We start from the raw sequence: 24,090 nt of genomic DNA on the forward strand, positions 1-24,090 counted from the left end.
CTTGAGATTCTGCAAATTCCACAAGTCTTTCACCTCTTTTATTTCTTTCACCAATTCCAAAATTTCCTATAGTTCCTCTTTCTGCGCTGTTTTGCCTTTTTCCAACCTTAGCATTGTAGTCCCCCATAATAATAGTGTAGTGGGTTTTCTGCTCATCTAGAAGACACTCAATTTCAGTGTACATTTCTTCAACCTCTTCATCATCATGGCTCGATGTTGGTGCATAAATCATTATAATCTTTAGCTTGTACCTCTTAGAAATCTTGAGTATTAGTCTTGACACCCTTGGTGATGTACTTTTGAATTCCAAAATGTTGTTTTTAAAATCTTTATGGACCAGAAACCCAACTCCACCTTCACTCCTTTCACTGTTTCCATTAGTGTACAGGAGATTTCCACTTGATAAACTTATAAGTGATTCATTTCTTCTTCTTGTTTCAGCCAAACCAATGATATTCCAATTCACATTTTCTAATTCCTTTTCCAGCTCTAATATCCTGTCTTCACCGATGAGTGATCGTACGTTATAACATGCCAGGTTCAATTTCCGTGCATGGCAGCCTGGTCATACCCAGAGATTCTTAGCACCCTCTGCTTCCACTCTGATCCTCTCGCTGCCGTAAGAGGGAGAGTGAAAGCTGCTGGGGACTGAGGGCCATTTGTATTGTTGTGCTCTCATTGCTGGAGGGTTTGGGCTTTTCCTCTTCACGCTGACCAGGCGTCTTGAAGAGAACCACTCTACACGTTCGTTGCCACCTAAGTGACGTAACAGGGCTTACCATCGAGAAGGTGTGCATGAGTGGATTTTAGGGAGGCAGGCCAACCTGACTTCTCCTAAATCTTCTGTAATAGAGAGATATTGGATCCATCAGTGTTTTAGGCTGAGTGTCTGATAACACACAGGATACCTGTTCCCCTCTAAGATTGAGTTTTAGAAGGGTTGAAATCAACTAAATTGTCTTTGCCCCACTGGAGAATTACCTGAAGATCGGCATTTAAGGAATTGGCAGCGGATTTTCGATAACTTGAAGCTGATTAAGCTGGACAAGGTTTCGCAAAATGGAAAGTTGAATGCAATGTGCTATCATCGGCAAAACTATGGATAGGATTTCCAGCCAATGGAAGAAGGTCATTGATATACAAGGGAAAAAGAGTGGGGGAAAGAACTGAACCTTGGGGGACACCGGCATTAGTGTAGAAGTTAGAAGACAGAGAGCCATCAACCATCACCCTCAGTGAGCGATCAGAGAGAAAACTGGATAACCAATTACTAAAAACAGTTGGCAAACCATAAGATGGAAGCTTGTTTAGAAGACCTGTATGCCAAACACGAACAAAAGCCTTTGAGATGTCAAGAGCAACTACTTGTGTTTCACCGAACCTTTCCATTGATTTAGTCCATAAATGGGTAACATAAGCCAGAATATCACCAGTGGATCGACACTGACGGAATCCATACTGGCGATCGTTGATCAGACAGAAGGTTTCTAGGTAGTTTAAGAGTTGGCGGTTAATTGATTTCTCCATTACTTTAGAAAGAGTAGAAGTAATTGCAATGGGACGATAATTGGATGGGAGGGATTTGTCACCCTTTTTAGGAACTGGCTGGATATGAGCAAATTTCCAAGCAGAAGAAAAAGCACCTTTGGAATAAGAAAGTGAAAAAAGGCGGCAAAGAAAAGGAGTAAGTTCAGGAGCACAGGTTTTGAGAACAAGTGGAGAAATACCATCAGGACCTGGAGCTTTCTTAGCATCAAGATTCATCAAAATCCTTCTGATATCCTTTTGATGGAAGACCACAGGAGGCATTGCATGGAACGTGTTAGGAATGGTGGGAGGTGTTTTACCAAGGTCATTAATACATGAGCTCGAAGAAAAATGGGATGCTAGCAGGTCAGCTTTATCCTTGGCTGAAGTGACAATAGAACCATCTGGTTTGGACAGAGGTGGGAGCAGAGATGGGCAAAAGTTGTGGCCAATAGCTTTGGGAAGAGACCACAATGCTCGGCTACCATTAGGGCAAGAAGCAAGTTTTTTACTCTTAGCCTGTTCAAACTCTAGTTTGGACTGATTAATAACTGCTTTACAATTGTTGCGAGCTTTGGTGTTGGCAGAAAATGAAACTGAAGAATTAGAAACAAGCTAATTATGATATGCAACATTCTTCTCTTGGACAGCCTTAGCACATTTATTGGAAAACCAAGGTTTAGATAAAGGACGAGATTTTAAAGTGGATTGTGGGATAAAGGATTCCATTCCTGCAAGAATAATTTCACTGACACGATCTGAGCACACGTTGACAACAGAAGTTTTGAAACAGTAATGAGACCAAGGAAAAGAAGAAAAGAAGTCTCCCAGGTCACCCCATTTTGCATTCTTGTAATGCCAAACAACACGAGGTTGGGAATAGCCATGAGATAAAGGTTCCATTGGAGAAGAGACAATCACCAAGTTGTGATCTGAAGTGCCTAAAGGACCTCTCACTTCAACCTTGTACTTAGAAGGGTTGTTTGTGAGAAAAAGATCAAGCGTATTGGCTGTATGATTAGGATTGTCCGGTATTCTTGTAGGTAAATGAACAATCTGTGCTAGGTCATTAGTAATTGCAAAAGCCTCAGCATCTAGACCTGCTGGGTCGGTGTGACTAGAAAACGGAAGCCAGCTGGAGTTGTGAACAATAAAATCACCAAGGAAAATTACCTCACTGTTAGGAAAGCTGGACTGGAGAAAGTCAAGTTGCAAAGAGAGGAAGTCAAAAGCTCCAAGTGATTAGTGGAGTTGGGAGAACGGTAGAGACAACAGATGAATTTTACACAATGAGGTAGAGAGATTTTAAGCCAGAGAAGATCAAAGAGAGGAGATTCCAAATTGCCAAGTCTCTGACAGGGAATATCAGAACGGACATATGCACAAGTACCACCTTTGAGGCGAAAGGAATCATACAGCAAATAATTGGGACATCTGAGATGAGCAGTAGTTGAATCAACTGATAACTGAGATTCAGTCAGAAAAAGTACATGGGGTTTGGAAGACTGCAAGTGGGAATGGACATCGTTGAGATTGGAATTGAGACCACGTATATTTGTGAAATGAATTAGGAAGTCCTTGGGAGGTTTACATCTTTTCGCAGATAAGCTTGCTCTATTATTTTGACAATTCATGGTGTATTCAATAGTATGAAAAAGTGGGTGGGGCATGCTGTATGACGTAATGAAATTTTTGGATATGGCGTACATGTGGTAAGAATATACCCAGATCCTTGACATAACGTGGCCTCGACAATGCTCCCCGCATACACACTACTCGGACTCCCTCCAGTCACTATCTGGCAGAGTAGAGGTAGCAAGATTATACACTAGCTGATCCGGAACCCTCCTAGAGAGTTACCAATAGGTTTCGTTGGTGTACTATCTAGCAGCCGGCCTGCGAACACCGTTTTAGAGCTGTACCCTTGAAAAGTAAGGAATATTGGATCTTGCCACGACATTCATCATAACCTCAAAAATCATCAATCATACTGCATGATGGAAGAGATATGGAAGGGTTGGCTGGAACTTAGCTCTAGAGACTAAACATGGGTTCCACCACTTCAAGCCTCCAATAAGCAAAGTGGTGATATTTCACCGGTTGATTAGAGTCATCCTACCACCTAGTACTGCCTGGTAACATAGAGGGGCGGCGTTCCTCCATGTGGTGTGGGCGCCACACCTCGACCCCTGCTTACGTTGGTTCACACCTGGGTGGTCACCCACCATGTTCTTGTGCATGAAGGTTATACCCAGGTATAACCTGGGTATAATCTAGATAAAGGCTCCATTGGAGAAGAGACAAATGCCAGGTTGTAATCTGAGTTGTCTAAAGTACAAATCACTTCGTCCCTGTACTTAGATGGGTTGTTTGCGAGAAAAAGATCAAGTGTGTTGGCTATGTGGTTAGGATTGTCTGGTATTCTGGTAGATAAATAAACAATCTGTGTTTCGTTAGTAATTGCAAAAGCCTCAACATCTTGACCAGCTGTGTCGAAGTGACTAGAAAATGGAAGCTAGCTGGAGTTGTGAACATTAAAATCACAAAGGAAAATTACCTCACTGTTAGCAAAGTTGGATTGGAGAAAGTCAAGTTGCAAAGAAAGGAAGTCAAAATGCTCTTAAGTGACTGGTGGAGTTAGGAGAACAGTAGAGACAGCAGATGAATTTGTCAGAATGAGGCAGAGAGATTTTAAGCCAGAGATGATCGAAAAGAGGAGATTCCAAATTACCAAGTTTTTGACAGGGAATATCAGAATGGACATATACACAAATACCACCTTTGAAGCGATAGGAATCATACATCGAATAATGTTGGCACCTGAGATGAGCAGTGGTTTAATCACCGGATAACTGAGATTCTGTTAGAAAAAGTACATGAGGTTTGGCAGAGTGTCAGTGGAAATGAAAATCATTCAGATTAGAACTAAGACCACATATATTTGTGAAGTGAAATAGGAAGTGTTTGATAGGTTTAGATCATTTCACGGATAAATTTGCTCTTTAAGTTTGACAATTCTTGGTGTACTGAACTGAATAGAAGAAAAAGTTGGGGCTGGGGGGGGACATGCTGTATGAAGTAATGAAATTTTTATATATGGCATACATTAGTATCATTATTAGCCATATAGTGCAAGAAGCTTGAGGCTTCTGCTGCATCAAGCAAAAAAAAAAAATTCTGAGTTTCCCTTAGAGAGAGAGAGAGAGAGAGAGAGAGAGAGAGAGAGAGAGAGAGAGAGAGAGAGAGAGAGAGAAGGAAGGAAATCACCAAGAAAGAATAGAATGAGGATATCTAGCTGAGGACCCTGGGTGTGCCAAGCCCATACTCACCAGATGTGAGCCTCTACATGGTAAGAATATACCCAGTTCCTTGACCTAACGTGGCCTCGATAATGCCCACGCATACACACTACTCGGACTCCCTCCACTCACTATCTGGCAGAGTAGAGGTAGCAAGATTATACACTAGCTGATCCAGAAGCCTCCTAGAGCATTACCAATAGGTTCAGTCCTGTGTAATAAGCAACGGCCAGCCTGCGAACACTGTTTTAGAGCTGTACCCTCAAAATGTAAGGAAGTTTGGATCTCCCCGTGATGTTCATCATAACCTCAAAAGACATCAATCATAGTGCATGATGGATATTAACTTATAATGCACTATTTTCTTTCAAATTAAAATATATTTATGCAATCCTAATTGTAATATACATCCCATTATTGTAATGTAGATTTATTTTATTTATTATTGTCAGATGAGATCTTGAAATGTAGTTTTGATGTTAAGTACCTATATTGTTGTAGTTATTTAATTCTCTTGTAACTATTCCAAGAAATGTAATTGACATTTGTACATTGTTTATTAGTGTCTTTATATGTGTTAATATCATTTGCTATGTTATGCTATATCAAATTAATGAAAACGTTCCTCTGATCTCTGTGATTTCGCAAAAAAAAATATATTCTTTGATACTGGTTTAATTTTTAAAAATATAGATACGTTATGCTGTTCGTGAATATGCCTGTACTGCAGTGGATGTCATTGCTCGTCGGCTTCGTCTGGCATTTCTGAATGTCCAAGCAGCCCACGAAACCCTACCATCTGTAATATCTATCATGGCAGATGAATTACAATGGAATAAGCAGGAACAAAAGGTACATGAAAATTACACTCATTGTGTTGTCTTTGATGAATTTAAATTGATTGGACAATGGTTTAAAAGGATTTGCATTAAATATAGAGAATACCAACTGTTAAATTTCTATAGTTCCTACCAAACTGCTCACTGCTCACTTTGTGTAATTGGAAAAATTGCTATGTCAAAATCTAAAAAGGAATGAAATGTACATTTTCCTTGAAATTATAAAAAAAATTCTCTTTAATTTCAGCATTGTTTTGTTTTGCATAAAAAGGATAATGGCTAAATATGATAAAAAGAAGAGATTTTTTTTATTAATAGTTCTGATCCAGATTGAAGTCCACTTTTTTAAAATCTGGATAAAGTTTTAACAAATATGTTAATAAAACCTGTTTATTTTCCTTGATTTTATTTTACTATACATACATGACATCATCAGACAGTCTTTAGTTAATATAGTAATGTTATTGGGTATAAACTCATTGTACCAAATAACATTACACTAATGGTTAAAGTTTTGTTAATAATCTAATTTCTGTAAAAGTTTGTTAATTTAAATCCTGTAATATATTTTAAATTAAAATTTTCTAAAGTATTCAAAAAAGCTAGAGATTAATATTCAGATAGCCCTTGTTATAATTATTATGTCGGGAGCTTCTTAACTTTCATTCAGTAGCTTAAATTTAACTTAAACTTATGGTTAAAATTTTTTCAACAGTTTTATGTCTGTATTATTTTGATAATTTAAATTCTATAATATATTGTAAATTTAAATTCTATAATATATTGTAAATTTAAATTCTATAATCTTTCTGAAGTTCAAATTTTATGTTAATAATGGTTGCTACAAGATCCAAGGATATTTATGACCCAGACAGAACTGCCTGTGGTCATTTCCAGTCCAAGTCATGAGTTTTTCATTTGTATAGCCTGTGACATGTATTCTAAGGTTGGTCTATTGTCCAGACTAGCTCAACTCATGATTCTTTTCTTTGTGCCCAATGTAAGGAGTGCACTGATCTCGAATTAGAATTTTGTGCATTATGAGAAGAGTTTGTCACTGAAAAAATGCCCTAGAAACAAATGTAACTGGGAGCACATCAGGGACTCAAGTATCTCATGACCTGTCAAGTGCATACTGCTCTGGTTGAAGGTGATCTAATTTTATTAGGTAATGGTGTTTGTAATAAAGATAGGTGGACCAGAACTAGGGTGTGCTTGCCGGGAGCAACAACTGATGATGCCAACAGATTGTCAGATTTTAAGGGGGTAGAGAGAACATTATTCATGTGGGGGGGAACTAATGATATTAAACAAATATGACCTGATCATTCGTTGGATAAATATAGGACCCTGCTGAAAAAATGCTGCGATTTAAGTCAGAATGTGTATATGTCTGCATTTCTACCTAGGCATGATAGTAGGGATTATATGCTTGAAAGCCTTGTGGATTAACTCAAGATTCGAGAGAATCTTCAAGACTCTGGGGGAAAATTTTTATCAGCTTGGCCTGCACTTTTAGGTAGAAGAAATCTGTGTTTTAGAGATGATATTCATTTGAACAAAGGTGTTGCAAGGATTTTTGCCAGTGTCATTGAAGATACCTCACGGGTTCAGGGAAACTGCTAGTTAGGGGGAGAGGGGTAATATAGATCCACTTTTATCTGATGATATGGATCAAAGTAATGCTTGCATTCACCTCAAGAATTCTTGCTCGTTGCTACAACACCTGACATTCGCAAAGATATTTTGAGGGTAGCAACAGTTAAAATTAGCAGGATGAGAAATATAGGAAAACAAGCCTAAATAACGTCAAGGGGTGTGTCAGGATAGTAAACTACAGAAGAATACTTAGTCCTAACTGTGTCTATAGTAATATCATAGTGGACATAGTATTGGGGGTCAGGCTGCACTGGTGATTGCCCACAACTCTGCTATCAGTTCTCTTATGTTGAGATACAGTTTCCTGTAAATTCCAGAAAGCATGAGTGATGTGTTGTTAATGTCATGTAATGTTGGTTTCTGTTGTTCTTCTGTCCTCTCAGCTTAGGCATCTGGGTAGCACCACAGATACCTTTACCTTCCATGGCACAAGGAGCCAGGCCAGGGAATCTGGAATCATTGCCCACTAAAAAAAATGAATAAAATAAAAAAAACAGTTAATAATAAAATAAAATAAAAAATACATAAAAGAAAAAAAGTAAAATAAAACAAATGTAAATTTAAAAAAATAATAAATGAAATGAAATTATTATTTTTTAAATGGAAATAAATAAAAATTTTGGCTAGTGCAGGGGTTTGCTGGCTATTGAAAATTCTGCTCTGCTGGAAATTGCCATCCTTCAGGTAAGGAGCAGGTATTCATCAGTTCTTTTGTAGCCGACCGGGCTAGCTGAGTGGGTAAAGTGCCTGCCTGGCAACCCAAAGGTCGCGGGTTCGAATCCCGCTTTGGGCTTGGATCAAAGTAATGTAAAAACCTTGGGAGGTGCATTATGGCCACAGAAACCGATGTGCCAACAACTACCAAAAAAAAATTCTTTTGTAGTCTTGCTAGGTAGCTGGAAGTGGCTGAGTTTATACATTTCGTCTTAGTCTGTTGTTTCTTGTAGTTAGTACTTCTTGAACCTAGCATTAGCAAAGGCACATGATGCAAGAAAGCAAGCTTATATAGCATCAGCCAAAAAAAACACAATATTTGTAATGTGCTTGTGCCAAGAGAGATTAGAAGTCAGGCTAATCCCCAAAAGAGATATATCATTTTGCCTAGAAATCGGAGTGTCACTAAAGATAAGCATAGGAGCAGAAGAATCCTTTTTGCGAGATATAAGACAAGACTGAGTTTTAGAAGGGTTGAAATCAACTAAGTTGTCTTTGCCCCACTGGAGAATTACCTGAAGATCAGCATTTAAGGAATTGGTAGCAGATATTCGAGAAGTTGAAGCTGATTGAGAAAGACAAGGTTTCTCAAAATGGAAAGTGGACTGCAATGTGCTATCATCAACAAAACTATGGATAGGATTTCCAGTCAATGGAAGAAGGTCATTGATATACAAGAGGAAAAGAGTGGGGGAAAGAACTGAACCTTGGGGTACACCGGCATTAATGGAGAAGTTAGAAGACAGAGAGCCATCTACCATCACCCTCAGTGAGCGATCAGAGAGAAAACTGGATAACCAATTACTAAAAACAGTTGGCAAACCATAAGATGGAAGCTTGTTTAGAAGACCTTTATGCCAAACACGATCAAAAGCCTTTGAGATGTCAAGAGCAACTACTTGTGTTTCACTGAACCTTTCCATTGAATTAGTCCATAAATGAGTAACATAAGCCAGAATATCACCAGTGGATCGACACTGACGGAATCCATACTGGCGATCATTGATCAGACCGAAGGTTTCTAGGCAGTTTCAGAGTTGGTGGTTAATTGATTTCCCCATTATTTTAGAAAGAGTAGAAGTAATTGCAATAGGACGATAATTCGATGGGAGGGATTTGTCACCCATTTTAGGAACTGGCTGGATATGAGCAAATTTCCAAGCAGAAGGAAAAACACCTTTGGAATAAGAAAGTGAAAAAAGGCGGCAAAGAATAGGAGTAAGTTCAGGAGCACAGGTTTTGAGAACAAGTGGAGAAATACCATCGGGACCTGGAGCTTTCTAGCATCGAGATTCATCAAAATCCTTCTGATATCCTTTTGACGGAAGACCACAGGAGGCATTGAATGGAGCGTGTTGGGAATGGTGGGATGTGTTTTACCAAGATCATTAATACATGAGCTGGAAGAAAAATGGGATGCTAGCAGGTCAGCTTCATCCTTGGCTGAAGTGAAAACAGAACCATCTGGTTTGGACAGAGGTGAGAGCAGAGATGGGCAAAAGTTGCGGCCAATAGCTTTGGCAAGAGACCAGAATGCTTGGCTACCATTAGGGCAAGAAGCAAGTTTTCTACTCTTAGCCTGTTCAAACTCTAGTTTGGACTAATTAATAACTGCTTTACAATTGTTGCGAGCTTTGGTGTAGGCAGAAAATGAAACTGAAGAATTAGAAACAAGCCAATTAAGATATGGAACATTCTTCTCTTGGACAGCCTTAGCACATTTATTGGAAAACCAAGGTTTAGATAAAGGACGAGATTTTAAAGTGGAGTGTGGGATAAAGGATTCCATTCCTGCAAGAATAATTTCACTGACACGATCTGAGCAAACGTTGACATCAGAAGTTTTGAAACAGTAATCCGACCAAGGAAAAGAAGTCTCGCAGGTCATCCCATTTTGCATTCTTGTAATGCCAAACAACATGAGGTTGGGAATAGCCATGAGATAAAGGTTTCATTGGAGAAGAAACAATCACCAAGTTGTGATCTGAAACTCAAAATGGGAAGCATTCAAGGAACTAATCTTGGTGGCTACCAGGCTTTACATAGAAACTAAGAAATATTGTTCAAGGTTTAGGCCTAAATGGTTGTCAGATGGACTAATGAGACATGTGGCAGAGAAGAAAAATGCATGGGATACATACAAATTAATGGGTGACATGGAAGCCTATGATAGATATAAGTTGGTCTGTAACCAAGTCAGAAAGGAGATTAGGCAGGCAAAGGCAGACTACGAAAAATCCTTGGCAAAGGATGCAAAGAAAAACAGAAAGGAGTTCTTTACATACTTGAACTCGAGAAGGAAAGGGATGAATCAGATTGGTCCACTGGATATTGATGGTTCAACAATTGAGGATCCTGCTCAGGTGGCTAACAATCTAAACGAGTATTTTGCATCTACATTCACGCATGAGGAGTTATTCAGGAAGGAGAATGATGTAGGTAAAGTAAACATTGGCAGTGAGCTGGATGATTTTGTAATAACTGAGAGGAAAGTGGAGGAGAGATTGTTGAGGATAAACATAAAAAAGGCACCTGGGGTGGATGGGATCTATCCAGTTATATTAAAGGAGGCAGCAAAGGAAGTATGCAAACCCCTAGCCATAATTATGAGAGCTTCTTTGGACTCAGGGGAGGTACCCATAGACTGGAGATGTGCAAATGTAACCCCAATTCACAAAGGAGGATCAAAGGCTGACACAAGTAATTATAGACCTGTTAGTTTAACTTCTGTTCCAGGTAAATTAATGGAGGCACTGGTTAAAGAAGCACTGCAGGATCATCTAGACAAGAATTCAGTTATAGCTCAGACGCAGCATGGTTTTGTTAAGGGCAGGTCTTGCCTGACCAATTTGATTGGATACTATGATGTAGTCACAAAAGAACTGGATGCAGGGAATAACTTTGATATTATATATTTGGATCTTAGAAAGGCTTTTGATACTGTTGCACATGGAAGACTGCTGCACAAATTGGAGCAGTGTGGCATTGGAGGCAAATTGCTGCTATGGATAAGGGGATGGTTGAGTGGCAGAAGACAGAGAGTGGTAATCAATGGACACTGCTCAACGTGGACTAATGTTATTAGTGGAGTTCCTCAAGGTTCAGTGTTGGGTCCATTGTTGTTTTCGGTGTTTATGAATGATATTGATGATGGGATATCAAGTTTAATGTCTAAGTTTGCAGATGATACAAAGGTTGGCAGGGTCGTTAAGGACACTACTGACACTATGCTGCTGCAACAGGATCTGGAAAGGTTGAACAGATGGGCTGAGAGGTGGCAAATGAAGTTTAACATTGACAAATGTAAAGTACTACATATGGGTAACAGTAACCCCAGAGCAATGTATCAACTCTGCGGTACTACACTGACAGTGGTGGAGAATGAAAAGGACCTGGGGGTAATTGTGCAGGCAGATATGAAGTTCTCTGAGCAGTGCAGACGAGCTGCAAGAGTAGCTCATGGTGTCTTGTCAATTTTTCTAGCAGGGATAAGGAGGTGATTATTCCCTTGTATAAGGCAATGGTTAGGCCACATCTTGAGTACTGTATACAGGTCTGGAGGCCTCATTTCAAGAAGGATGTAGAGCTGCTGGAACGGGTACAGAGAAGGGCAACAAGATTAGTAAATGGAACAAAGGGTTGCTCTTACGAAGAAAGGCTTAAGTTTTGCAAATTACAGAGTCTGGAGACTAGGCACCGGCGAGGTGATCTGATAGAGGTGTATAAGGCTTTGAATGGTTTGAGCATGCTCAATGCCAATGGGATTCTTCATCTTTCTCAGAATAATCACCTCAGAGGGCATAAATTCAAATTGAGGAAGGACGGATGTCGGATAGATGTGCGGAAATTTGCCTTTGGCCAGCGGGTGGTTGGTTGGTGGAACCGACTTCCATCACTTGTTGTTGAAGTTGATAGCCTAAACAAATTTAAAGCTCAACTGGACAGGTATTTCGAACGAACGGACTGGTGAAATGGGAGAGTGTTTTTTTTTTTTTTTTTTGGCTGATGCTGAATAAGCTTGCTTTCTTGCATCATATGCCTCTACTAATGCTAATGCCTAAAGGAGCTGTCACTCCGACCGTGTACTTAGAAGGGTTGTTTGTGAGAAAAGATCAAGCGTATTGGCTGTATGATTAGGATTGTCCGGTATTCTTGTATTTAAATGAACAATCTGTGCAAGGTCATTAGTAAGTTCAAGGTCAAGGCCAGTTCGAATTGTGAACATTAAAATCACCAAGGAAAATTACCTCACTGTTAGGAAAATTGGACTGGAGAAAGTCAAGTTGCAAAGAGAGGAAGTCAAAGAGCTCCAAGTGATTAGTGGAGTTGGGAGAATGGTAGAGACAACAGATGAATTTTTCACAATGAGGTAGAGAGATTTTAAGCCAGAGAAGATCAAAGAGAGGAGATTCCAAATTGCCAAGTCTCTGACAGGGAATATCAGAACGGGGATATGCACAAGTACCACCTTTGAGGCGAATGGAATCATACAGCAAATAATTTGGGCATCTGAGATGAGCAGTAGTTGAATCAACCGATAAGTGAGATTCTGTCAGAAAAAGTACATGGGGTTTGGCACCATATCCAAAAATTCCATTACTTCATAGAGCATGTCCCACCCTCTTTTCGCAGATAAGCTTGCTCTATTAGTTTGACAATTCATAGTGTATTCAATAGTAAGAAAAAGTGGGTGGGACATGCTCTATGAAGTAATGAAATTTTTGGATATGGTGTACACGTGGTAAGAATATACCCAGATCCTTGACATAATGTGGCCTCGACAATGCTCCCCGTATACACACTACTCAGATCCTCCAGTCACTATCTGGCAGAGTAGGGGTAGCAAGATTATACACTAGCTGATCCGGAAGCCTCCTAGAGAGTTACCAATAGGTTCGGTCCAGTGTACTTACTAGTGGCTGGCCTGCGAACACTGTTTTCGAGCTGTACCCTCGAAATGTAAGGAATATTGGATCTCGCCACGACGTTCATCATAACCTCAAAGGTCATCAATCATACTACATGATGGAAGAGATAGGGAAGGGTTGACCGGAACTTAGCTCTAGAGACTAAACATGGATTCCACCACTTCAAGCCTCCAATAAGCAAAGTGGTGGTATTTTACCGGTTGATGAGAGTCATCTACCACCTAGTACTGCCTGATAACATAGAGGGGTGGCGTTCCTCCATGTGGTGTGGGCGCCATACCTCGGCCCCTGCTTACGTTGGTTCACACCTGGGTGGTCACCTACCATGTACTTTTGCATGGAGGTTATACCCAGGATTACTAACAGTCCAACCATCATGAAGGTGCAAGCAGAGGATTTGGCTGTCACAGACCGTCCAGACTTCGCTGAAATTGGGTCCCGAATATTAGTTCCATCAGCGTTTGAGACTCCCATGTAGCAAGTACAGCTTGTCTGGCATATCTGATACAATGTCTGTGACAACCTCAAGGACCTATATTTATTACTAGATTATCTAGCTTACTGCCACATTTTAATACACCTCTGGTATTCCCCTCTCTGAATAACTCCTCATATGTGAATGTAGCACAGGCAATCATCACATTTGCGTAATTTTGTTCTACCAACACCAGACTCGTAATGCATGGTCATACTCAGCTGACTTTTGCCATTATAACCAACAATATGCAGCTGCTCCCTGGCTTATGTAACACTCAAAATAAAGAAATTCGACTTCATGTAAGATTTTTGCCTCCTATAGGAATAAATGGAAGTACCGTGAAAATATAATGTGAACCCAATAACACGTTTTTTTTTTCATAATTCATTCCAACACCTGTTGAAATTTTTGCTAAATAACTACTATTTATTTTTCTAAAAGGTCCTTTTTTAAAAATACATTACACTACACTTTTATTGTTATTTTTCTAAAACACATTTCTGGAGATCAAGACCGTAAAACAATAAGAATGATTTGCACTTTTCGGCTTATTTGGCTTTTCTCTTAATGCCATCTGTTATACACATTTAGTAAACTCTATCTTATTATTGTTGTTTTCTGTATTTATAAATGATATTGATGATGGTATATCAGGCTTAATGTTCAAGTTTGCAGGTGATACGAAGGTTGGCAGGGTTGTTAAGGATACTAATGACAGTATGCTGCTGCAACAGGATCTAGAAAAGTTAAACAGATGGTCTGAGAGGTGGCAAATAAAGTTTAACATTGACAAATGACAAATGTATACATATGGGAAACACTAACCCCAGAATAATGTATCAACTCTGTGGTACTATACTGACAATGGTAGAGAATGAAAAGGACCTGGGGGTAATTGTGCAGTTAGATATGAAGTTTTCTGAGCCGTGAAAACGGTCTGCAAGAGTAGCTCATCGTGTCTTGTCAATTATATACAGGATTTTTCTAGCAGGGATAAGGCAAGGTGATTATCCACTTGTATAAGGCAATGGTTGGGCCATACTTTGAGTACTGTATACAGGTCTGGAGGCCTCATTTTAAGAAGGGTGTAGAGCTGTTGGAACGAGTACAGAGAAGGGCAGCAAGATTAGTGAAGGGAATGGAGGGTTGTTCTTAAGAAGAAAGGCTTAAGTTTTGCAGATTACAGTATCTGGAGGCACCTGTGAGGTGATCTGATTGAGGTGTATAAAGTCTTGAATGGTTTGAGCATGCTTAATGCTGATGGGATTCTTCCTCTTGCTCAAAATAATCACCTGATGGGGCATAAATTCAAATTGAGGAAAGCAGTTGTAGGATAGATGTGTGGAGGTTTGCCTTTAGCCAGCGGGTAGTTGGTTAGTGGAACAGAGTTCCATCCTTTGTTGTGGAAGTTGATAGCCTAAATAAATTTAAAGCTGAGCCAGACAGATATTTGGAATAAACAGAGTGGTGAAATGGGAGCGAAAATTGTGTGATTGAAAGAGTCCAAAGTTGGGCAAATTTGCATGGTTGAGATTGGCAAAGGTGCAAACATATGAGGAAAGACTCTGTCATATGTGGGCAACAGACCTTGACAACCAGCCATCTCAGAGATGGCCTGATTGAGGTTTATAAGGCTGTTAAACGGATTAGTAAAATAAACAAAGGCAGAATTTTCACTGTTAAAAATGATTCCAGAACTCAGAGGCATAAATTCAAATTACGAAGGATGAGGTTTAGAGTATATTATAGGAAGTTTTCTTTTAGCCAGGAGTCATTGTTTGCTGGAATAGGTTGCCTTTACAAATAGTAGTAGTAGTGGCATGTGATGCAAGAAAGCAAGTGTATGAGTTTATGCATCATCAGCCAAAAAAAAAAAAAAATCACAACATTCCCTCCAAATGCTTGTCCAGTTCCTCGTTAAATTTTTTTAAATTATCAACTTCCACAACGACAGATGGAAGTTTGTTCCAGCAATTAACCACCCGCTGGCTAAAGGCAAATTTCCACACATCTATTCTACATCTGTCTTTTTCTTAATTTTAATTTATGCCCCCTTAGGTTCGTAATCTGAACAAGTGGAAGGATCCCATCAGAATTCATCGTGCTCAATCCATTCAAGGCCTTATACACCTCAATCCGATCACCGCACATGTGCCTAGTCTCCAGTACTGCAATTTGCAGAACTAAATCCTCTCTAGGTAAGAGGATCTCTTCATTCACCTCACCAAGAACTGGGTACGAGAGTAGCCTGTGCGGACGAAGCTCTTTTACGCTCTTGGAACAGAGAGGTTTTTCCTGATTTATTTTCTGATTTATTAGCTTAAATTGTCATATTAACTTATTTCTAGAGTAGCTTTATATTCCTAGTTACGATACTTAGTTTAAAGTTTAACTTAGACAGAGATTTTGTAGGTATTACTTAGTATCGGTAACGGTATCAAATCCACGTGTTACAAATTGAACGAGAAGTCTTTTTTTTTAACCAAATTTAGTCGATTTATTAATCAATTGTTATATTAAATTATCTTCTATAAGTAGATTATAGACCTAGGCAGGATCCTTAGTTTATTCTAAATTGAGATAGCGAGATTTGGAAGCTAATCAATACTTACGAGTCCGTAGAAGTACCGTTCGTGAATTCCCGCCATTTTTACACGATAGCATAAGCTTAGTGTAGTATAGTGCATAATATAATATTGTCAATTAATCAGTAAATCTATTAATCTTGATAAACTTTATTGTCAATTAAATTGTACTTTTAACTCTATATATATATATATATATATATATATATATAAAACGACTTAATCGTAACAAATAATTAATACATAACTATAGTGGTACACGTGATACGGAAGTTATATAAAGGGAACTCGTAGAAAACACTAGATACCGAAAAAATAAATATAGCGTTATAACTGTTTTGGGATATAACTAAAGGATTTTAATTTTGTTTTGAAATTTTATTGAATTAAATCTGAATCATGACTCAGACCAGAGCAGCAAAGCAAAAGGCTCAAGCTAATGGGAGTGCTGTGGTTCAGGGGAGAACTGAGGGGGGCAGTTGCCCTCTGAATCACAGTCTTTAAAATGCACTGTTTGCTTGATGTTTGCGGAGCAGTCGGGTACGGGACATGATACTGCCAAGGGGGATGTCTTTGTGTGTGCACGATGTAAGGAGTGCAAGGAAATCAGGCGACAACTCAGCGTTGTTATGGGCCTTTATGAGAGCTTGAAGGACAGGGTGGATGCCCTCGAAGGAAATAAATTGAGAGGCCCATTAAGCTCTCATCCGCCCACATCAACGCCAGAGCTTCCACTTGGTCATCAGGCAACACAGAGGCAGCCCCCTAGGCAGAATGCGCTGGTCCCACAGGAACTAGTAGTTGTTGGTGACTCTATTGTCAGGGAAGTGGGGAACATGCTTTGTAAAAAGGATAGGTGGAATAGGACCAGGGTATGTCTTCCAGGGGCAAAGGTTGATGACGTTGTAGAGCGGATATCATCTTTTAAGGGCACAAAAGGTGATATAGTTGTACACGTTGGCACAAATGATATTAAGAGTAGGAGACCAGCGGAATTACTTAGCAAGTACAGGTCACTGTTGAAAAAAAGCCGTGAATTAGGGTTGAATTTGAAAGTGTCTGCAATTCTGCCCAGACACGATAGGAGTGAGTATATGATGAGAGCCTTGTCGATCAATTCGGCCCTGGAGGGATTGTGCAAAGCTCAAGGGGTAGAATTTTTTTAGCCTGGACTGTACTTGTTAACAGGAGAGATTGCTTCTACAGAGATGGGATACACTTAAATAGAAAGGGTGCAAGACTTTTTGCTGATGCTGTCGAGGCAGAGTTAGGTGGGTCGGAAAACTGCTAGTTGGGGGGGATACAAGGACTAATAGATTAACAGTAGCCACTGGCAGAGGTGGAAGTGATTCTTGCACTGCTTCTATTGAAATGAGCAGAAGCCTGAAAAACAAGATGCAGGATATTTCAGAGACTGCTGGGAGTCATTGCGGTACAAGAAAACACATGGGTTGTGTTAGGGTAGCCAAGAATAGAAACAGGTGCATGTATACCTGCGTGTACACCAATGCTAGGAGTTTGGTAAATAAATTTGATGAATTTGAGGTATTGCTCAAAACATCAAAGGCAGATATTGTTGGGATATCAGAGACGTGGTGTCACACAGATATAAGTAATGCGGAACTGGAATTTGGGGAATACAATGTGTATAGAAAGGATAGACAGGACAGGAGGGGAGGAGGGGTTATGCTATTAGGTAAGAAATACATAAAATCCAAGGAAGTGAAGCCAGTCGACATTGCTGGACAGTGCAGTGTCGAGTCAGTTTGGTGTGACTTAAGCATTGGGAGATCAAAATTGATAGTAGGAGTGTACTATAGGCCTAATGACTCTGATGAGTATAATAAGATATTGTACAGGGAAATAGTGGGCCAGTAAATCAGAGAGTCTTATAATGGGGGATTTTAATTTCCCAGATATTGGCTGGAATTTGTGGGTTGGTCACTTGCACACTAGCAAGGCTTTTGTGGATTTATTGGATGATTGTTTTCTACATCAGCATGTTCGTGAGGCAAAAAGAGGGAGTAGTGATTCTTCATGCATTAAGAATCTGCAGATAAATGAACCACTAGGTGGCAGTGATGACAGTGTGTTGAAGATATTGACTGGAAATACATAAAATCCAAGGAGGTAACTACCATCAGAGGTAAAGGGAAGGGTTTTTGTTTTCGTAAAGGCAACTATGATGGTCTGAGACAGTATTTAAATTCTATACAGTGGGACCAACTGATGATGTTACCAACAGCAAACTCAAAATGGGAAGCATTCAAGGAACTAATCTTGGAGGCTACCAGGCTTTACATACCAACTAAGAAATATTGTTCAAGGTTTAGGCCTAAATGGTTGTCAGATGAACTAATGAGACATGTAGCAGAGAAGAAAAATGCATGGGATACATACAAATTAATGGGTAACATGGAAGCCTATGATAGATATAAGTTGGTCTGTAACCAAGTCACAAAGAGATTAGGCAGGCAAAGGCAGACTACGAAAAATCCTTGGCAAAGGATGCAAAGAAAAACAGAAAAGAGTTCTTTACCTATTTAAACTCAAGAAGGAAAGGGATGAATCAGATTGGTCCACTGGATATTGATGGTTCAACAGTTGAGGATCCTGCTCAGGTGGCTAACAACCTAAACGAGTATTTTGCATCTACATTCACGCATGAGGAGTTATTCAGGAAGGAGAATGATGTAGGTAAAGTAAACATTGGCAGTGAGCTGGATGATTTTGTAATAACTGAGAGGAAAGTGGAGGAGAGATTGTTGAGGATAAATATAAAAAAGGCACCTGGGGTGGATGGGATCTATCCAGTTATATTAAAGGAGGCAGCAAAGGAAGTAAGCAAACCCCTAGCCATAATTATGAGAGCTTCTTTGGCCTCAGGGGAGGTACCCATAGACAGGAGATGTGCAAATGTAACCCCAATTCACAAAGGAGGATCAAAGGCTGACACAAGTAATTATAGACCTGTTAGTTTAACTTCTGTTCCAGGTAAATTAATGGAGGCACTGATTAAAGAAGCACTGCAGGATCATCTAGACAAGAATTCAGTTATAGCTCAGACGCAGCATGGTTTTGTTAAGGGCAGGTCTTGCCTGACCAATTTGATTGGATGCTATGATGTAGTCACAAAAGAACTGGATGCAGGGAATAACTTTGATATTATATATTTGGATCTTAGAAAGGCTTTCGATACTGTTGCACATGGAAGACTGCTGCACAAATTGGAGCAGTGTGGCATTGGAGGCAAATTGCTGCTATGGATAAGGGGATGGTTGAGTGGCAGAAGACAGAGAGTGGTAATCAATGGACACTGCTCAACGTGGACTAATGTTATTAGTGGAGTTCCTCAAGGTTCAGTGTTGGGTCCGTTGTTGTTTTCGGTGTTTATGAATGATATTGATGATGGGATATCAAGTTTAATGTCCAAGTTTGCAGATGATACAAAGGGTGGCAGGGTTGTTAAGGACACCACTGACGCTATGCTGCTGCAACAGGATCTGGAAAGGTTGAACAGATGGGCTGAGAGGTGGCAAATTAAGTTTAACATTGACAAATGTAAAGTACTACATATGGGAAACAGTAACCCCAGAGCAATGTATCAACTCTGCGGTACTACACTGACAGTGGTGGAGAATGAAAAGGACCTGGGGGTAATTGTGCAGGTAGATATGAAGTTCTCTGAGCAGTGCAGATGAGCTGCAAGAGTGCCTCATGGTGTCTTGTCAATGATATACAGGAATTTTTCTAGCAGGGATAAGGAGGTGATTATTCCCTTGTATAGGGCAATGGTTAGGCCACATCTTGAGTACTGTGTACAGGTCTGGAGGTCTCATTTCAAGAAGGATGTAGAGCTGCTGGAACGGGTACAGAGAAGGGCAACAAGATTAGTGAATGGAACAAAGGGTTGCTCTTACGAAGAAAGGCTTAAGTTTTGCAAATTACAAAGTCTGGAGACTAGGCACCGGCGAGGTGATCTGATAGAGGTGTATAAGGCTTTGAATGGTTTGAGCATGCTCAATGCCAGTGGGATTCTTCATCTTGCTCAGAATAATCAGCTCAGTGGGCATAAATTCAAATTGAGGATGGACGGATGTCGGATAGATGTGCGGAAATTTGCCTTTGGCCAGCGGGTGGTTGGTTGGTGGAACCAACTTCCATCACTTGTTGTTGAAGTTGATAGCCTAAACATATTTAAGGCTCAACTGGATAGGTATTTCGAACGAACGGACGGGTGAAATGGGAGTGGTGTTTTTTTTTTTTTTTTTGGCTGATGCTGAATAAGCTTGCTTTCTTGCATCATATGCCTCTACTAATGCTAATGCAATCTTGTTGCCCTTCTCTGTACCTGCTCAAGCAAATCGACATCCTTTCTAAAATGAGGCCTCCAGACCTGTACGCAGTACTCAAGGCGTGGCCTGACCATTGCCTGATACAGAGGGACCTGACCATTGCCTGATACAGAGGTTCCTCCTTTTCCCTGCTAGCAAAATTCCTATATATCATTGACAAAACTCCATGACCTGCCTTGGCAGCCTGTCTGCATTGCTCAGAAAACTTCATATCTGACTGCACAATTACTCCCAGGTCTTTTTCATTTTTTACCAGCTTAAGTGTAGTTGGTACATTGGTACACACAGTTGGTACATTTCTCTGGGGTTACTTCTACCCATATGCAGTACTTTGCATTTGTCAAGGTTAAGTTTCAGTTGCCACTTCTTAGCCCATTTTCCCAAATTTTCTAGATCCTGTTGCAGTAGCACACTGCGTTTACTGTCATTAATAATGCTGCCAACCTTTGTATCATATGCAAATTTCGACACTAAGCCTGATATACCTTCATCAATATCATTGATAAATATACAAAACAACAGTGGATCCAACACCAAACCCTGTGGGACTCCACTAATAACATTAGTCCACGAAGAGCAGCACCCATTGATTACCACCCTCTGTCTTCTCCCACTCAACCATCCTTTTATCCATTGTAGCAAGTTACCCTTAATACCATTCTGCTCCAATTTGTACAATAGTCTTCCATGCGCAACAGTGTCAAAAGCTTTCCTGAAATCCAAATACAGTCGATTCCGGTTATTTGGGACACATCGGGACTAGTGCATTTTGGCCCGATTAAGTGGCTGCCCCAATTATCCTAAGTTTCACGTAAATAGTTAAAAATAGAACGTAACTCCCCCCCTTACAATTAGTTCACCGTACAATCAAATCACGTTACGACGAACTCGCCATAGTAAAGTACCGTTCACTATACGATGTGTAGTAAGCGCCGGTCATTGTAATCACATTCGTGAATTGAATTTTAATTCAATTAAACAGCGATTCTAATTAGCGAAAATAGGATATTAAGCACAAATTTACTCTTTATTACCTTACCAATTAAAAAATTAAATGATACGTGAAATTCGGAAGAATATACATGAAAATCGGAATAATTAATACGCGCTGTAATATGTACATACTAACTAAACTAGTTGACATTTCTGTTCACTGACATTTGTGGGTGGGTAGGGGTTAAAATTTAAAACAGTAAAAAGATAAGCAATCAATAACAAAAAACACGGCACACAAATTGCAAGTAACACAATATGCGCAAGCCAGAACGGAGTAACGAGTTACAAAGCTTTAAAAATAGAAATGAAGAGAAGATTCTGAAAATTATTTTTTTTATATGATTGAAGATTTCATGGAAGTGTAAACACATTTCACCATAATAACCCACAGAATTCCAGCTGTCGGTATTATCACAAATTCAATAAGATCGAGTTTACTATCCATTTTTGATAGATTGCACCAACAGAAAAGCCCAATAAACAGGTGACTGCTAATTGTTTTTATTGTTTTATGGTTGTGACCTCCAGAAATTCGACCGAACTACGTGGTACGGTCGGAGACAATCGCAGGGTGATCTCCAGTGCTGAGGTCTCCTGCCCCGATTAAACGGCATTTTGTCCCAATTAAGCGAAGTAAACCCCGGCTATTTTCTCGATTGGTTTCTGTTTTTTAAGATTTGCCCCAAATAAACGGCTGCCCCGATTAACCGGTGGCCCAAATAACCGGAATGCACTGTATATCAAAATTGTTTTTTGCATCCAGTTCCTTTGTAACCACATCATAATATCCTATCAAATTTGTCACACAAGACTTTCCCTTCACAAACCCATGCTGTGTCTGAATTATTGCTGCAGTCTTGTCTAGATGATCCTGCAATGCATCTTTAACCAGTGACTCCATTATTTTACCCGGAACAGAAGTTAAACTAACTGGTCTGTAATTACTCATGTCAGCCTTCAATCCCCCTTTGTGAATTGGGGATACATTTGCACATCTCCAGTCCTTGGGGACCTTCCCTGAGTCCAAGGATGCTCACATAATTATGGCTAAGGGTTTGCTTAGTTGCTTTTCCACCTCCTTTAATATAACTGGATAGATCCTATCCATCCCAGGTGGCTTTCTTATGTTTAACTTCAACATTTTTTTTTTTTTTTTTTTGATGCTGTATAAGCTTGCTTTCTTGCATCATATATCTCTGCTAATGCTAATTATTGCTGAATTATTGAGCATCCTTGGACTCAGGGGAGGTTCAAGGATGCTCAATAATTGCACATCCCCATGGACTGGAGATGTGCAAATGTATCCCTAATTCACAAAGAAGGAACAGACCGGGTAATTACAGACCAGTTAGTTTAACTTCTGTTTCCGGTAAAGTAATGGAGTCACTGGTTAAAGATGCATTGCAGGATCATCTAGACAAGACTGCAGCAATAATTGTATTTGAGGCTAACAGTTTGATTAAATTCAATGGTCAATTGGGTAGTTATGTGTGAGGATGGAAGCAAATGATTTGTATTTTTATCTACTTTTTTTTTTTCTTTTTATTTTTTTCTTGCCTGTGGCCTCCTTTCATTATATGGCTGTTACTATTTTATTTTAATTTTTTCTCCAGGTCCAATTGGAGAATGCTGTGGAATTTCTGCAAACTGAAATGGGGCAGAATGTAAATAGGGCTTCTAGAGTACAGGATAGTTTTAACTTTACTAAAAAGGAAATGAATGTATATATTCAGAAATTTCAGAGCATGGACAAGGACAAGAAAGGCTATATTACATTTAATGAAATGAGATCCTGTCTAAAGGTAAGGTTATATTATTGTTTATAACTTGTTGCACATTCAATTATTCATCACTTATATTAGTTAATATTTTATAAGCAATATTTTTGTCATTTTCATGCTTTACTAATTACTTTTCTAAAATGATAATTTTCACATCAAAGGACCCCCTCCCACAAGCGATCTCTATAACTGTGCAGTAGGAAACTTTGATGCAAAGATCTGACAATGCTCTGTCCACAGACTTTTTTTTATTATTATTATTAGCTGAACTGAAATTAAACCATCATTTCAAATTTCCTTAAATTGCTGAATTGGGAATGAAAATAATATTTTTTTTAGAAGAAACATATTTTTGGAAAGTGTATTTAAATTCCACCCCCAACCTATCGCCAATCAGTTAAAAATCACCTAGGACATTGGTATATGGTAAATTTCTGTTACAATGAATTTCACAGGGATGTAGGAATAATTTTTTTTGTACTGAAATTTCATTCTAATGAATACTGCTGCAAGGAAGATTTGGGAAATGAGGTTAAGCATGTGTGAGAAAATAATTTTCAGCTCCAGCAAACGGATAAGTTTTACATAATTTTTTTTTTTGTTTTATTGACTTCATTGTCATATTAATTTATTTTTTATAGTAGCTTTATAGTCCTAGTCACGCTCAGTTTATTTTCAATATAGCTAGTGATTTTGTAGGTTACTACTTAATATAAGTAGAACCTTTATCCGTTCGAAACTTGCGCTACCATTGTTATCGTATATCAGATTGTACAGTATAGCATAGTATATATCTTGAACTTGATAGCGTAAGGTAAACATAACTTGGTAGCAAAATACGTATCACAGCATTTAAGAATCTGTTAGCTTAGCTTAGTGTAGTGTTGTCAATTGATCAATTCATCATCATCACCATAAACTTTGTCCGG

At 39.3% G+C, this 24,090-nt stretch overlaps 1 protein-coding gene across 2 annotated transcripts in view; it reads left to right on the plus strand.

Moving 5' to 3' along the window:
- The window catches only part of Gpo1 (glycerophosphate oxidase 1), a 428,577-nt gene that overhangs the window by 373,131 nt on the left and 31,356 nt on the right, over nucleotides 1-24,090 (plus strand). For both annotated transcript variants that reach the window (XM_090387948.1, XM_090387949.1), the window contains 2 exons: nucleotides 5,520-5,678; nucleotides 22,994-23,182. In XM_090387948.1, coding sequence (XP_090244074.1) covers nucleotides 5,520-5,678; nucleotides 22,994-23,182 — 348 coding nt within the window. The remainder of the gene's footprint in view (nucleotides 1-5,519; nucleotides 5,679-22,993; nucleotides 23,183-24,090) is intronic.

The sequence above is a fragment of the Mastigoproctus giganteus genome, chromosome 13, assembly GCF_048544385.1.
Source record: "Mastigoproctus giganteus isolate SK-2022 chromosome 13, ASM4854438v1, whole genome shotgun sequence".
NCBI lineage: Eukaryota > Metazoa > Arthropoda > Arachnida > Uropygi > Thelyphonidae > Mastigoproctus > Mastigoproctus giganteus.